This window comes from Gorilla gorilla, chromosome 3 (assembly GCF_029281585.2).
Source record: "Gorilla gorilla gorilla isolate KB3781 chromosome 3, NHGRI_mGorGor1-v2.1_pri, whole genome shotgun sequence".
In the NCBI taxonomy this organism is placed as follows: domain Eukaryota; kingdom Metazoa; phylum Chordata; class Mammalia; order Primates; family Hominidae; genus Gorilla; species Gorilla gorilla.
In genome coordinates this window covers 9501063-9515350 of record NC_073227.2, presented here as the reverse complement: position 1 = coordinate 9515350, position 14288 = coordinate 9501063, and the positions used below count along the sequence as shown (strand labels likewise).

At 48.4% G+C, this 14288-nt stretch overlaps 2 protein-coding genes across 23 annotated transcripts in view; one reads left to right on the top strand and one right to left on the bottom strand.

Moving 5' to 3' along the window:
* The window catches only part of TMEM175 (transmembrane protein 175), a 32046-nt gene extending 23738 nt beyond the window's left edge, over positions 1 to 8308 (bottom strand). For 4 of the 14 annotated variants that reach the window (XM_055384294.2, XM_063705014.1, XM_055384295.2 and 1 more), the window contains exon 1: positions 8160 to 8288. The gene's annotated coding sequence lies outside the window, so the exon portion shown is untranslated. Of the gene's footprint in view, positions 1 to 8159 lie in introns of all 14 variants that reach the window. The other 10 variants (XM_055384292.2, XM_063705012.1, XM_063705007.1 and 7 more) reach the window with 5 other exon arrangements.
* GAK (cyclin G associated kinase) overlaps positions 8289 to 14288 on the top strand; it is a 90611-nt gene continuing 84611 nt past the window's right edge. For 3 of the 9 annotated variants that reach the window (XM_055384274.2, XM_055384270.2, XM_055384276.2), the window contains exon 1: positions 8308 to 8657. In XM_055384274.2, coding sequence (XP_055240249.1) covers positions 8513 to 8657 — 145 coding nt within the window. In that variant the 5' untranslated portion in view covers positions 8308 to 8512. Of the gene's footprint in view, positions 8658 to 14288 lie in introns of all 9 variants that reach the window. The other 6 variants (XM_055384271.2, XM_055384269.2, XM_055384268.1 and 3 more) reach the window with 5 other exon arrangements.

Genomic DNA, 14288 nt, shown 5'->3' with positions numbered 1-14288 from the left:
CATTAGTGTGGCACATACGGCACAATTGACAAGCAAATATTCATACATCACAATTAACCTAAGTCCATAGTTTACATTAGGCTTCACTCTGTGCTGTATTCTATGGGTTTTGACAAATGTAAAATGACTTGTTTTCACCAAAACAGTATCACACAGAATAGTTTAAACACCCTAAAAATCTCTGGTGCTCCACCCTCCCTCTTTCTTCCTGAACCCCTAGCAACTACTGCTTTTTTTTTTTTTTTTTTTTTTTTGAGATCGAGTTTCACTCTTGCTGCCCAGGCTGGAGTGCAATGGTGCAATCTCGGCTCACTGCAACCACCAGCTCCCAGGTTCAAGTGATTCTCCTGTCTCAGCCTCCTGAGTAGCTGGGATTACAGGCGCATGCCACCACGCCCAGCTAATTTTGTATTTTTAGTAAAGGTGGGGCTTCACCATTTGGCCGGGCTGGTCTCGAACTCCAGACCTCAGTTGATCTGACTGCCTTGGCCTCCGAAAGTGCTGGGATTACAGGCGTGAGCTACTGCGCCTGGCCTACTGCTCTTTTTACTGTCTTCATAATTTTGTCTTTTCCAGAATGTTCTATAGTTAGAATCATACAGTATGGAACCTTTTCAGATTGGCTTCTTTCATTGAGCAATATGCATTTAAGGTTCCTTCAAGTCTTGTTGTTGCTTGATAGCTTATCTTTTTATTGTTGAATGATACCCTATGTTATGGACTTATCAGTTTATCTATTCACCTATTGTTCATATGGGCTATTTTCAACAGCGTATTATAAAGTTCTTCACGCTGATGAAATCCAGTTTATCTGTTTCCTTCATGGATCATGCTTTTAGTGTCACGGCTAAAAATCTCACAGAACATTTCATAGATTTTCTTCCATGAGTTTTATAGTTTTAGATCTCACATTTAGATTTATGATTTTGGGTTAACTTTTATACATAATGCTAGGTAAGGATTAAGATTTTTTTTGTTTTTTTTTTTTGAGGTGGAGTCTCACTCTGTCACTCAGGCTGGAGTGCAGTGGCATGATCTCAGCTTACTGCAACCTCCATCTCTTGGGTTTAAGCAATTCTCCTGCCTCGGCCTCCTGAGTAGCTGGGATTACAGGCACTCACCCCCACGCCCAGCTAATTTTTGTATTTTTAGTAGAGATGAGGTTTCACCATGTTGGTCAGGCTGGTCTCGAACTCCTGACCTCAAGTGATCCGCCTGCCTTGGCCTCCCAAAGTGCTGGGATTACAGGCGTGAGCCACTGCGCTCAGCTAATTTTTGTATTTTTAGTAGAGATGGGGTTTCTCCATGTTGGTCAGGCTGGTCTCGAACTCCTGACCTCAAGTGATCTGCCCGCCTCAGCCTCCCAAAGTGCTAGGATTACAGGCATGAGCCACTGCACCCGGCCCAAGGTTCCTTTTTCTAAACACATGAATATCCAATTTTTCCAGTATCATTTGTTGAAACAATTATTCTTTCTCCAATGAACTACTTTTACACCTTTATAAAAAATCAATTCACCATAGATACCTGTAGGCCAATTTCTGGACTCTTCTATTTACCTACTTAGCTATCTTTATATCAACTCCACACTGTTGCCCAGGCTAGATTCAAACTCCCAGGCTCAAGGGATCCTCCCGCCTCAACCTGCTGAGTTGCTGCGACTACAGGCGCGTACCTCTACACCCAGCCACCACAGTTTTGACTACTGTGGCTTTAAGTGTTTACATTAGGTAATGTAAATCACACAATTTTGTCTTGTCCTTGTTCAATCTTGTATTGACTATTCTAGCTTCTTTGCAGAGCCAAGTCAATTTTAGAATCTATGTGTCAAATTCTCATAGTCTGCTGGGAATTTGACTGGTTTACATTGAATCTACAGGTGAATTTGAGAACTGCACTGTTGAATCTCCTAGTTTATGAATATGGCATATCTCTCCATTTATTATGGGCTTTAATTTCTCTCAGCAAATTTTTGTAGTTTTCAGCATATAAGTCTTGCACATCTTTTTTCACATTTATCCCAAGTATTTCAGACTTTTTGATGCTATTGTAAATGTTTCTAATTTCAACTTCCAATATTTATTGCTAGTACGTAGAAATAGAATTGATTTTTGCATATTTATCTTGTATCCTGCAACCGTGCTAAACTCACAAGTAGCTCTTTTTATAGATTCTATCCGATTTTTTTTTTCTTTTTTTTGGAGACCTAGTCTCACTGTTGTCCAGAGTGGAGCACAGTGGTGCGATCTCAGCTCACTGCAACCTCCACTTCCCAGGTTCAAGTGATTCTCCTGCCTCAGCCTCCTGAGTAGCTGGGATTACAGGCGCCCGCCACCACACCCAGCTAATTTTTGTATTTTTAGTAGAGACGGGGTTTCACCGTGTTGGCCAGGCTGGTCTCAAACTCCTGACCTCAGGTGACCCACCCGCCTCGGCCTCCTAAAGTGCTGGGATTACAGGTGTGAGCCACTGTGCCTGGCCCCAGCCCTCTTTTTCTTGCCTCATCACGTTGGCTAGAATTTCTAGTACAATGCTGAATAGAAGTGGTGAGATCAGACGGCCAGCCTTGGCTTGTTCCTGGTCTTAGGGGGAAAACATTCAGTCTTTTATTATTTCATATGATGCTAGCTACAGGTTTTTCACAGATGCCCTTACTATACTGAGGAAGTTTCATTTTACTCCTAGTTTGCCGATTTTTTTTTTTTTAAATCAGTAATGGATGTTGGATTCTGTCAAATGCTTCTCTGTATCTATTGAGATGATCCATTTTGTTTCTTCACTCTCAAGAGTGTGAATTACATTGATAAACTTTCAAACGCTAAGCCAACTTTGCCCTCTTGGGATATCCCACTCGGTCACGGTGTACTATCCTTTCTGTATATAGTGTTGGATTCAATTTGCTAAACAATGTTTTAAATGCATTTTCTTGTCTATGTTCACAAGAGATATTATCCTGTAATTTTCTAGTAATGTCTTTGTGGAATTCTGGTATCAGAATAATGCTGTTAGGAATGATGAGGTGGGAAATAATTCCTTCCTTCAACTTTCCAAGTTTGTATAGAACTGGTATTATTTCTTCCTTCAATGTTTAGTAGAATTCCCAGTGAAGCTATCTAAATTTGGAGTCTTCTTTTTTTTTGAGATTGAGTTTCACTCTTGTTGTCCAGGTTGGAGTGCAATGGCACAGTCTCAGCTTACTGCAACCTCTACCTCCTGGGTCCCAGTGATTCTCCTCCCTCAGCCTCCCAAATAGCTGGGATTACAGGCACCTACCACCATGCTGGGTAATTTTTGTATTTTGAGTATAAATGAGGTTTCACCATGTTGGCCAGGCTGGTCTTGAACTCCTGACCTCAGGTGATCCACCTGCCTCGGCCTCCCAAAGTGCTGGGATTACAGGCATGAGCTACTGTGCCCAGCCAAGTCTGGAGTCTCCTTTAAGGGAAGATTTGTCAACTATAAATTCAGTGCTTTAATAGACATAGAGCTATTTAGGTTATCTATTTCCTTCTTCTTAAAAAATTTACATTTTTAATTTTTATAGGTATATAGTAGGTGTATATATTCATGGGGCACATGTTCTGATACAAGCATGCAATGTGTAATAATCATATCATGAAGAATGGGGTATCCATCCCCTCAAAAAAAAAAGATGGTTAGATAACACAAAGTATGTTGCAATGCCTTAATTGTATGCATGTCAGGGCCTCTTTCATCCTTTCATACAACACAATTTCTCTTTTTTTTTTGAGACAGAGTCCTACTGTGTCACCAGACTGGAGTGCTGTGGCTCAATCTCAGCTCACTGCAACCTCCGACTCTCTGGTTCAAGCGATTCTCCTGCCTCAGCCTCCCAAGTAGCTGGGATTTCAGGCACATGCCACCATGTGCAGCTAATTTTTGTATCTTTTTTAGTAGAGATGGGGTTTCACCATGTTGGCCAGGATGCTCTTGATCTCCTGACCTTGTGATCCACCTGCCTTGGCCTCCCAAAGTGCTGGGATTACAGGCGTGAGCCACCGCACCCGGCCCAACACAATTTCTTCTTAAATGAGCTTAAGTGGTTTCTGCTTTCCAGGAATTTGTTCTTTTAGTGTAAGCTGCTGAATTTGTTGGCCTAAAGTCCTTAATAATAGTCCCCGATTATCCTTTCCGTAGTGATGTCATCTCTCATTCCTGATATTGGTAATTTGTGTCTTGCCTTTTTCTTGTTCAATCTGGCCAGAGATTTTTCAATTTTATTAATCTCAAAGAATCAGCTTTTGGTTTCCCTGATTTTCTCTATTGCTTTTGTTATCTATTTTTTTGAATTCCACTCTGATACTTATTATCTGCCTTCTTATATTCACTTTGGGTTTCATTTCCTCTTACTTTTCTAGTTTCCTTTTTTGTGTGTGTGACAGAGTCTCAGCTCACTGCAATCTCCACCTCCCGGGTTCAAGCCATTCTCTTGCCTCAGGCTCCCAAGTAGCCGGAACTACAGGCATGCACAGGCGTGCACTGCCACACCCAGCTAATTTTTGTATTTTTAGTAGAGATGGGGTTTCACCATGTTGGCCAGGGTGGTCTTGAACTTCCGACCTCAAGTGATCTGCCCACCTCAGCCTGCCAAAGTGAGCTACCGTGCCCAGCCAACTTTTCTAGTTTCATAAGGTGATTGCTGAGGTCACTGATTTGAGACTTAACTTTTAATACTGTTTTAGCTGCATCCCACCAGTTTTAAATGCTGCATTTTCATTTTCATTCTGTTCAAAATACTTTCTAATTTCCTTTTTGATTTCTTCTTTGACCCATGAGCTATTTAAAAGTGAGTTGAAAAAATATACAAAAAACAAAAGTGAGTTATTCAGTTTCCAAATATTGAAAGGATTTTCCAATCTGTTACTGATTTCTACTTTAATATTCAATATCGTTCTGGTCAGATAACATACTTGTTTAATAGAACAGAATATGATCACGCTTAATGTTTTAATGCACTTGAAAAATTGTGTATTCTGCTGTTATTGTGGGGAGTGTTCCATAAACATTCATTAGGTCAAGTTGGCTGACAGTCATGTTCAAGTCGCCTATATCCTCAGTGATTTTCTGGGTATCTATCCTATCGTTTATTGAGAAAGAATATTCTCCAACTACAATTGTGATTTTTCTCTCTCCTTGCAGCTATTAGTTTATGCTTTGTGTATTTTAGAGCTTTGTTATTAGGTGCATAAATGTTTAGGATTATCAAGTCTTTTCAATGAATTCACCCCTTCTTCATTACAAAATGATCCTCTTAATCTCTTGCAATACTCTTTGCTATGAAATTTAGGAAATCAGTTATAGGGATTAAGACTATAACTTCAGTTTTGGATATATACATGTTTATACATGTAGCAGTATCTAAGAACAAACATCTGAGAGTTCAGATGAGATATGGAGATAGATATTTGGGTTAAGATGGTGTTACTATAGCATCTACTTCAATGCCAATAAATAAAGGTGCTCCAGAAATATTCGTAAGATAAGTAGTCTGACTCTGGTTTCCAAAGTGATTACAAGGTTTAGAAATGTCCAGCTGATCCCAGGTCATGCCAGTATAAGTTCATGGCCTCCAAATGAGTGCTTAAACGCTCTCATGCTTTCCAGTGAGTTATTCGCTAGGTTTCTCATAATAGCTATTTTAGATCTTTTTGACACTGCTTAAATCTTGGGTTTCCTACTTCCCCTCTCACTTTCAGTTGATGTTTTCCTTTCCTCATTCACAATGAAAACAGAAGTCATTAGAGAATTCCTTCACCTTAATTCCAATAAATACATAAGGTCACCTGCAACTGCAGCCCATTTTTCTTCCTGAGTGTTTTTCCTATGTCCAAAGCAAATATCTCTACCTATGCTCTGGATGTCATTCCCCTCCTATGTTCTAAGAGATAGAAGATATCTCATTAAGATAGAATTATCTTATTATTCCTCTTTTTTCTGTACCAGCAAACCTTCTCTCCCTTCCATCAGCTTTAGGCTGCTCAAGAATCTCTCATCTTAAAACATCTCAATACTACATCACCCTTCTAGCTCCCTGGAGCTAAGGATGCTGAATTTGCTGGCCTGAAGTTGTTCATATTCTCCTCCACAGACAAACATTTTGAGTTATCTCCACTTACCATCTCTACCTCACCATCTCTTCATCCCTCTACAGTAATGTGTAGGTTCCACCTCATTACTCTAGTGAAGCTATTCTTGGCAAGGTCACCAATGATCCCTTGTGAATAAATCCAACACATATCTTCCATTTCTTTTTATACTTGACTTTTAAGTGGCATTCGACACTCTTAGCTGCACTCTCTGCCCCGAACATCCTCGTTCCTTGGCTCTGTTACAACACTCTCTTGGTTTTCTTCCTCCTTCACTGACTGCTCTTTCTCCACAAACTGTCTATTCTCTGAAGATTCTAACCTCTTTATGTCTAGTACACCATCTCTGTTGGTCCTCTCTTCAGCTCCTAGAGCCAACTGTCACCTCTATGCTGAGGATGCCCAGATATCTGTCTCTAGCAGGGATTCTTTCCTGAGCTCTCAATCCTTCTATTCCACAGTCGACCAGACAAATGCACTGGCTGGAAAAGCCATGACTTGCGTTGAATTTTAGTTGTATCACTTGTTGGCCCTGGCCGAATAATGGCATTGTTGAGCATATTTTCTCATCCCAAAATAAAGGGGGTTAATTATACTGTGCTTTCTTCACAAAGATGTTTTCACTACAATGAACCATTACAGAAAAGGGTGTTGTAAGCAATAAATCAGTGCATAAACTAAGCTATTGCTACTGTTATTTTTGTTATATATATTTTTAAAGATATCATTTGGCTTCATGCAATACTTCATTCCATAAAATAGATAAGTGTTCCAACGAGCTGAGGCTATTATCTTTTAATGATAAAGATAACAGATGTTAGCTTCTGGGACGGCTAAGTGGCTGATTTGAGCTTTAGAATCCATTTTTGAGTTGGAGAACAAATAACTCTATTGAAAGGGTTGCAACCTCAAATGACTACAGGAACCAGGCAGGTAACATACATGAGCCCATCTGGTCAGGCAAATGACTGTGTCTTACCTCAAGGGACCACTCTAGGTAATTGGTAACACACATCATTTTGGGTCCAATATTGACAGGTTTGATTTTTCCACAGAAGCTGGAAAACTAGGTTTTTAACATTTAGGCCTTTCAATTATTATTATTATTATTTATTTTTTGAGGTGGAGTCTCAGGCTAGAGTACAGTGGCGCCCGCCTCCCGGGTTCAAGCGATTCTCCTGCCTCAGCCTCCCGAGTAGCTGGGATTACAGGCACCCGCCACCACGCTCGGCTAATTTTTGTATTTTTAGTAGAGACGGGGTTTCACCATGTTGACCAGGCTGGTCTGGAACTCCTGACCTCAGGTGATCCGCCTGCCTCGGCCTCCCAAAGCACTGGGATTACAGGTGTAAGCCACCGCGCCTGGCATCAGTCTTTAAATGATAGCAACTAATTCACCTCCTGCTACCCACTCCCAACCCCCAAATACTGTGTGAGCCAAAAACTAAAAATGCATTGTCTGTGAGCCATTTCCTCATTATCCTATAAGGAAAGTCACCATTTCATCTCCAAATAGTTGGGCATTATGAACCCTTCCAAGTGGTTCATGAGGATTTGCTTTTGCCTTGGAAAATGTCAGGGTGAGAACGAACCTTGAGGGTCACAAGGCAGTCTCTGCAGTGTTGTGGTGGCCCAGGACGAAGGTTTTTCTAGCCCACGGCTCCCACTACTGGTCACTGCCCCAGGCCAGACCCTGGCCCTCTGCTCGGAAGACAGGGCAATGCAGCAGCGTTTCCCCTGCAAACTGCCTGCCTGGCTGCTGGGAGGGGGCTGCCAACCTTACTCACTAAGCGTCACAGGAAACTCCGACCTCCATGAGACGAAAACCAAGTATTTATTGAAAGCTTAACGCAAGCTAACTCCTTGCTCCTTAGCCAACTGAGAGAAAGATTCGCGAACCCATTCGCAAACGCGGCGCTAACAGCAAACGGGAGGCTGACTCCACCCAGAGGATGGCGAAGCGCCTAAACCGGAGACACCTAAGAAGGAGACTCCCACAAAACAGACCATGTGGGGAACGGTACCGGGAGCTGGGCTGGGGCGCTGAACTACCTGGGCGGGAATCGCCTCGGCGACTGTTCCGCGCGCCTCCGCTTGAGTCAGCCCGGCCGGGAGCTTGACAGCCGGAAGTTCATCGCAAGCCCGGCGACGCCGCGCACGCGCTGTCTCCGTCAGACCTCCGCGCCTGCGCGCGCAGCCAGGAAGTGAGGTCGCGGTGGAGGGGACGGGTCTGGGCCGGGTCGCCGCCTGACGCGACGCGTCCTCTCGCGCGCCTACGTCACGACGTCGGGGCGGAAGATGGTGCACCTCCGGGCCGGCGGTTGCTGAGCTGACCCGGACGGCGAGGAAGCGGGAGCCCGAGCCCGACCACTCCGGCTGCCGCGGGGTGCGGCACAGCCACCGCCATGTCGCTGCTGCAGTCGGCGCTCGACTTCTTGGCGGGTCCAGGCTCCCTGGGCGGTGCTTCCGGCCGCGACCAGAGTGACTTCGTGGGGCAGACGGTGGAACTGGGCGAGCTGCGGCTGCGGGTGCGGCGGGTCCTGGCCGAAGGTGAGGCCCCGGGTCGGCAGCGCGGGTGCGGCCGCGGAGTGTTGTCTCCGGGACGCTGGGGGCAGCGTCAGCCCGGAGTGGAAGGGCGTGGGTTAGGGCTGGGGAGGGTCCCAGCGGGGTCGTGGGTCAGGGTCGGCCAGGGGAGGGTCTCTGCCGAGGGCGTGGGTCTGGCCAGGCGAACGTCATAGCGCGGGCGTAGGTGAGTGCCTGCTGGCGGTGATTGCGGAGGGCGAGGCTGTGACCGGGTCGGGGTACTTTCTTGTCATAAGAGTAGGGTCAAGTCGGAGCAAGGCCTGGGGCTTGGGGAACCCTCTCAGGGTGGGTGGGGGAAGATGTTACGGTGAGGTGGGGGATGGTGGCAGGCAGGGAGCTTGGGTGGGGGCCCACAGCGGAGGCTGAGGGACGGTGCCTAGAAGGCCGACAGTTGGAGTCAGGAGGTGAGCGGTGCAGGAGGTGGGTTTAAGCCTTGGTCTTTTGCCGGACATCTGGGGTTATTGAGCAGGCAGGGACAGGACTGGACTTTGGAGGTTAGGGCTGGTTCTTCTACAGTCCAGGGAACTTGAGAGTTGGTGGGTGCACACGTGTTGCAGGTAGTTGCGGTCGTGGCCTGGGGGGTGGGGGGGTTGGCCGAGGGTAGACAGGGCTGTGTCTCGTGATCCCCGTTCGTCTTTTAACACCTCAGTGTTTCTCTTCCCGGTGAACATCTACTCGTGTGATTCCGTGTGTAGTACAGGAAGCAGAGCCAGTAGTTGTGACCTATATAGAACTTGCAGAGTGGACAGGTCACTCGGCTTAAGTCCTCTTCAGTCAGTCTTGAGTCAGTTTTGTCTCTGCATGCCATTTCTAGCTCCCTGGATGTCCTCTCCGTTCACACGGAATCGATCACCAGTGCCAGTGGGTCCCATTCTCTCTTCTGGATTTTCCTTACATTTTTTGTCCAGTGGCGCCTGGAGGTGTGTCACATTTCACTGGCTGTGAAGTTTATTGGCTAAACACAGTTGACTTGGGTGTGGAAGCGTAACTCTATTCTGCTGTATTGGCACAGGGAGAGGGAGTGAAGCGACACAAAAGCCCTCACCCTCACCAGCTCCCTGGTACCTCTCAGGGCTGGAGGGTTAGCCTGTCCAGGTGCCTGCCCTGTGACCAGACAGGAAACTATCCCAGAATTCTGATTATCACAAAAGGCCTGCGGAGACATTTTGACTGTAGCATTATCACACGCTTTGTCTCCATTGTGGTCAAAACCAAACAGATTTTGGGTACGATTTGGTCAGAAAGTCTAAGCTCTTCTTTCAGAGGTGGGGGCTGAAGTGTGATATTTTTTCACATCAGTTAGAAGACAGATTTCTCTCAGATCACATCATTTATTCTGAAAATACTAGGTGGTTATCTTCATTCTTTAAGAAGTTTATAGTGGACAGGAGTTGGTTTCTGGAACTTCAGACTTGTGCTCAAGGGGTGGAGAGACAGAGGCAGCACAGGGACAGATCCTTAGGGGTGGTACAGACAGTGTGAGCTTTGGGAAGGGGCCAAGCAGAAGATGGCACGGATCTGGGTGGGAGGGATGGAGAATGCACCCTCACTGGGGCCCGGAGAGGAAGATTCGTATAAAGAAAGAAGCTCGTGGGTCACTTAGCACCCAGGAAGAACAACAAGGAAATGTCGGCAGCTGCTGAGGTTGTGCAAAAGAACTTGTTTCCCTTTGCTATCTAGGCAAGTTGGGAGATAAAAATAACCAATGCAATTAGGAGCTGTAGATTTCCTCCTTGTAAACTTAATAGGTGGCCTGCAGCCTCGTAAGTACTTTGAAGCCTCTTTGAACTGAAACAGGGTGTGAAAGCTGAATTAAGTATTTTATATAAACATACTTAAATAAGTTTTGTCTGGACAGCAACCTTAGAACGTAGGCTATGGGAGTTTAGGCTGTGTCTTGTGTAAACATGGTGATGGCTGGTAATCTGAACCCTTGAGTACAGATGTTTACAATTCCAGAATTTTTCAGGTTTCAGAATGGTCATTGCAGCATATAACCTGTATATCATGGGATACTCCCAGAAGACTTGGGAAAGTATTCTGTAATTGAATACATTAATATTTCTGTAATTAAATGAATAAATATTCTCACTGTGGGATAATTAAAGTATGTAATTAACCCCATATCGGTTCATGTCAGGTTTTATCCCAAATGAGGTTATGATGATAGACCAGGATTTGCTGTCAAGTGAGTTAGGAAAAAATGGTTTTCATAGCTTTTAGGAATTTGGACTTGTGGTGTGAATGGGTTTTTAGGTAGAACTGTGGAACCAGATAGCTTTCTAATTTCTTCAAATTTGTTCTGTCATCTTCCTTTTTTTTTTTTAATTTAAGAGACGAGGTCTTGCTGTTACTCAGGATGGATTTGAACTGGGCTCTGGATCTTCCTGCCTCGGCCTCCCGAGTAGCTGGGCTTACAGGCATGTGCCGCTGCACCTAGCTAGTCTTCACTTTTTTAAAAGGCAGATTATCAGGAGCACCAACCATGTCAGAGATGCCCGGGGCAGGCAGGTGTATGCTGTGTGTTCTTTGTTTTGGGTTCTGTGTGCCGTTGCTTCTGAAGTGGAGCCTGTGGTGCCCTGACTGCAGGGAAATCCACCTTCCCTGTGTGGCTGACTTGAACTCGGGATTACTGCTAGTGAGGTAAATTGAGGCAGAAAAGAAAACGATGCCGCACAGCCGTCGTATGGTTTAAGCGTAACTCGCCCCGTGCGTTTGGTTGGGTGTTGCATGTAATTTGAGCCAGCCAGCAGCCCTTGTGTGCCATGTGCAGTGTTAGCTGAGTGGCTGGGCCCGCTCAGGAGCCTTGGGGGTCAAGCTCTGGCCTAAGGAATGGGGAGGGCACAGCCTACTCCCACCCCCAGGGCCACTTGTTTGTGGTCCTGGCTCTCCACCCTTCTTCCTCCTTGACATGGCTTTTGGAGGCTTCCTCCCTTCACTTACTTAGAATGTTCTGGGCCGGGCGCAGTGGCTCACGCCTGTAATCCCAGCACTTTGGGAGGCCGAGGCAGGTGGATTACCTGAGGTCAGGAGTTCGAGATCAGCCTGGGCAACACGGGGTAACCCCGTCTCTACTAAAAATACAAAATTAGCTGGGTGTGGTGACACATGCCTGTAGTCCCAGCCACTCGGGAGGCTGAGGCAGGAGAATCGCTTGAACCTGGGAGGTGGAGGATGCAGTGAGCCGAGATCACGCCATTGCACTCCAGCCTGGGCAACAAGAGTAAATCTCCGTCTCACCAAAAAAAAAAAAAAAAAAAGAAAGAAAAAAGAATGTTCTGGAATGGGTGAGGGCACTGGGAATATTTGGTACTGACTGACAGTTGCAGAATTCTGTGGTACAAGCAAGACTCTTGGCTGCAAGTTTCAGAAACTCTCCCAGGTGGGCTCAGTGGCAGGAAGGCCCCATGTCTCCAAGGTGGGCTCAGTGGCAGGGGAGGCCGCATGCTGGCCCCATGTGTCCTCCGCAGGGTACACTTGAGATCATTTTCTTTTATTGAAAAGAGTCTGGCTCTGTCACCCATGTTGAGTGCAGTGGAGCGATCACGACTCACTGCAGCCTTGAACTCCTGGGCCTACGTGATCCCCCTGGCCTTGGCCTCCCAGAGCGCTGGGACGACAGGCGTGAGATAATGTGCCCAGCCTTAGACTGATCTTAAAAGTAGACCGGGCCGGGCACGACGGCTCACGCCTGTAATCCCAGCACTTTGGGAGGCCGAGGTGGGCAGATCACCCGAGGTCAGGAGTTCGAAACCAGCCTGACCAACATGGCAAAACCCCATCTCTACTAAAAATACAAAAACTAGCTGGGCGTGGTGGCGCGTGCCTGTAATCCCAGCTGCTCGGGAGGCTGAGGCAGGAGAATCACTTGAACCTGGGAGGTGGAGGCTGCAGTGAGCTAAGATGGCACCACTGCACTCCAGCCTGGACGACAGAGCGAGACTCTATCTCAAAAAAAAGTAGACCCTTAGGTTGCTGTGGCGAGCCAGCCTTGTAGCCGACCCTCTTCCCACATAGGACTTGTGACTGAGGGCACCAGCCTCTGAAGCTCCGTGCTGTTCTCTTGGCCATGTGACTGAGGGCACCAGCCTCTGCAGCTCTGTGCTGTTCTCTTAGCCACCAGGGTTCTGTCATCCTTGCTTCTTTGTACCTCTCCTGGACCCAGAGCCTGAAGTGCGGGGGCTGTGCTCACCCAGGGAGGGGTGCGGGGCAGTGCGGAGCGCAGGTGAGCGGGGAGGGATGCGGGATAGTGAGCGGGGAGGGGTGCGGGGCAGTGCGGAGCGCAGGTGAGCGGGGAGGGGTGCGGGGCAGTGCGGAGCGCAGGTGAGCGGGGAGGGGTGCGGGGCAGTGAGCGGGGAGGGGTGCAGGGCAGTGCGGAGCGCAGGTGAGCGGGGAGGGGTGCGGGGCAGTGCGGAGCGCAGGTGAGCGGGGAGGGGTGCGGGGCAGTGCGGACTGCAGGTGAGCGGGGAGGGGTGCGGGGCAGTGCGGAGCGCAGGTGAGCGGGGAGGGGTGCGGGGCAGTGCGGAGCGCAGGTGAGCGGGGAGGGGTGCGGGGCAGTGCGGAGCGCAGGTGAGCCGGGAGGGGTGCGGGGCAGTGCGGAGCGCAGGTGAGCGGGGAGGGGTGCGGGGCAGTGCGGAGCGCAGGTGAGCGGGGAGGGGTGCGGGATAGTGAGCGGGGAGGGGTGCGGGGCAGTGCGGACTGCAGGTGAGCGGGGAGGGGTGCGGGGCAGTGCGGAGCGCAGGTGAGCGGGGAGGGGTGCGGAGCGCAGGTGAGCGGGGAGGGGTGCGGGGCAGTGCGGAGCGCAGGTGAGCGGGGAGGGGTGCGGGGCAGTGCGGAGCGCAGGTGAGCGGGGAGGGGTGCGGGGCAGTGCGGAGCGCAGGTGAGCGGGGAGGGGTGCGGGGCAGTGCGGAGCGCAGGTGAGCGGGGAGGGGTGCGGGGCAGTGCGGAGCGCAGGTGAGCGGGGAGGGGTGCGGGATAGTGAGCAGGGAGGGGTGCGGGGCAGTGCGGACTGCAGGTGAGCGGGGAGGGGCGCGGGGCAGTGCGGACTGCAGGTAAGCAGGGTCTCTGGGGCTTGGTTAGTTGGTTCTAGGTCATCAGGCCTGTGAGGCCCAGATTCTGCCACAGAGTAGCTGCCCCCTGGCGGCTCTCCTGGTACCAACCGCCTTCACTTCCAAGTTGACAGCTTGATCATCAACATTTGTCCACTTTGACTAGTTCCCAGCGTGAAGTAATAACGGTCAGAACCACCACAGCAACCCTTAGGGGCTCTTCGTATTTGCCGAGCACGGTCCGTAGTACTTTATGTGGATTGTGTGGTCCTCACAGTAGCCCTGGAAAGTGGGTACTATTATTACTTCCATCTCGCAGAAGAGAAAAGTGACGTTTGCAGAGATTAGTTGCTTGCCAGAGGTCGAGTGGTGGAATGGGGGCTGGGAGCCCCAGGGAGGTGTCCTTAGGGCCCCTGTCCTGGCCCCCGTTGCTCTGCGCATTGTGCCCTGGAGGGAGATGTCTGAGCATATAAGGTAGTAGAGGCTGTTGGGGCGGAGAGTGACAGGCCAACACCACTTCATGCTCAGCTGCGGCTGACCCTTGGCAGGA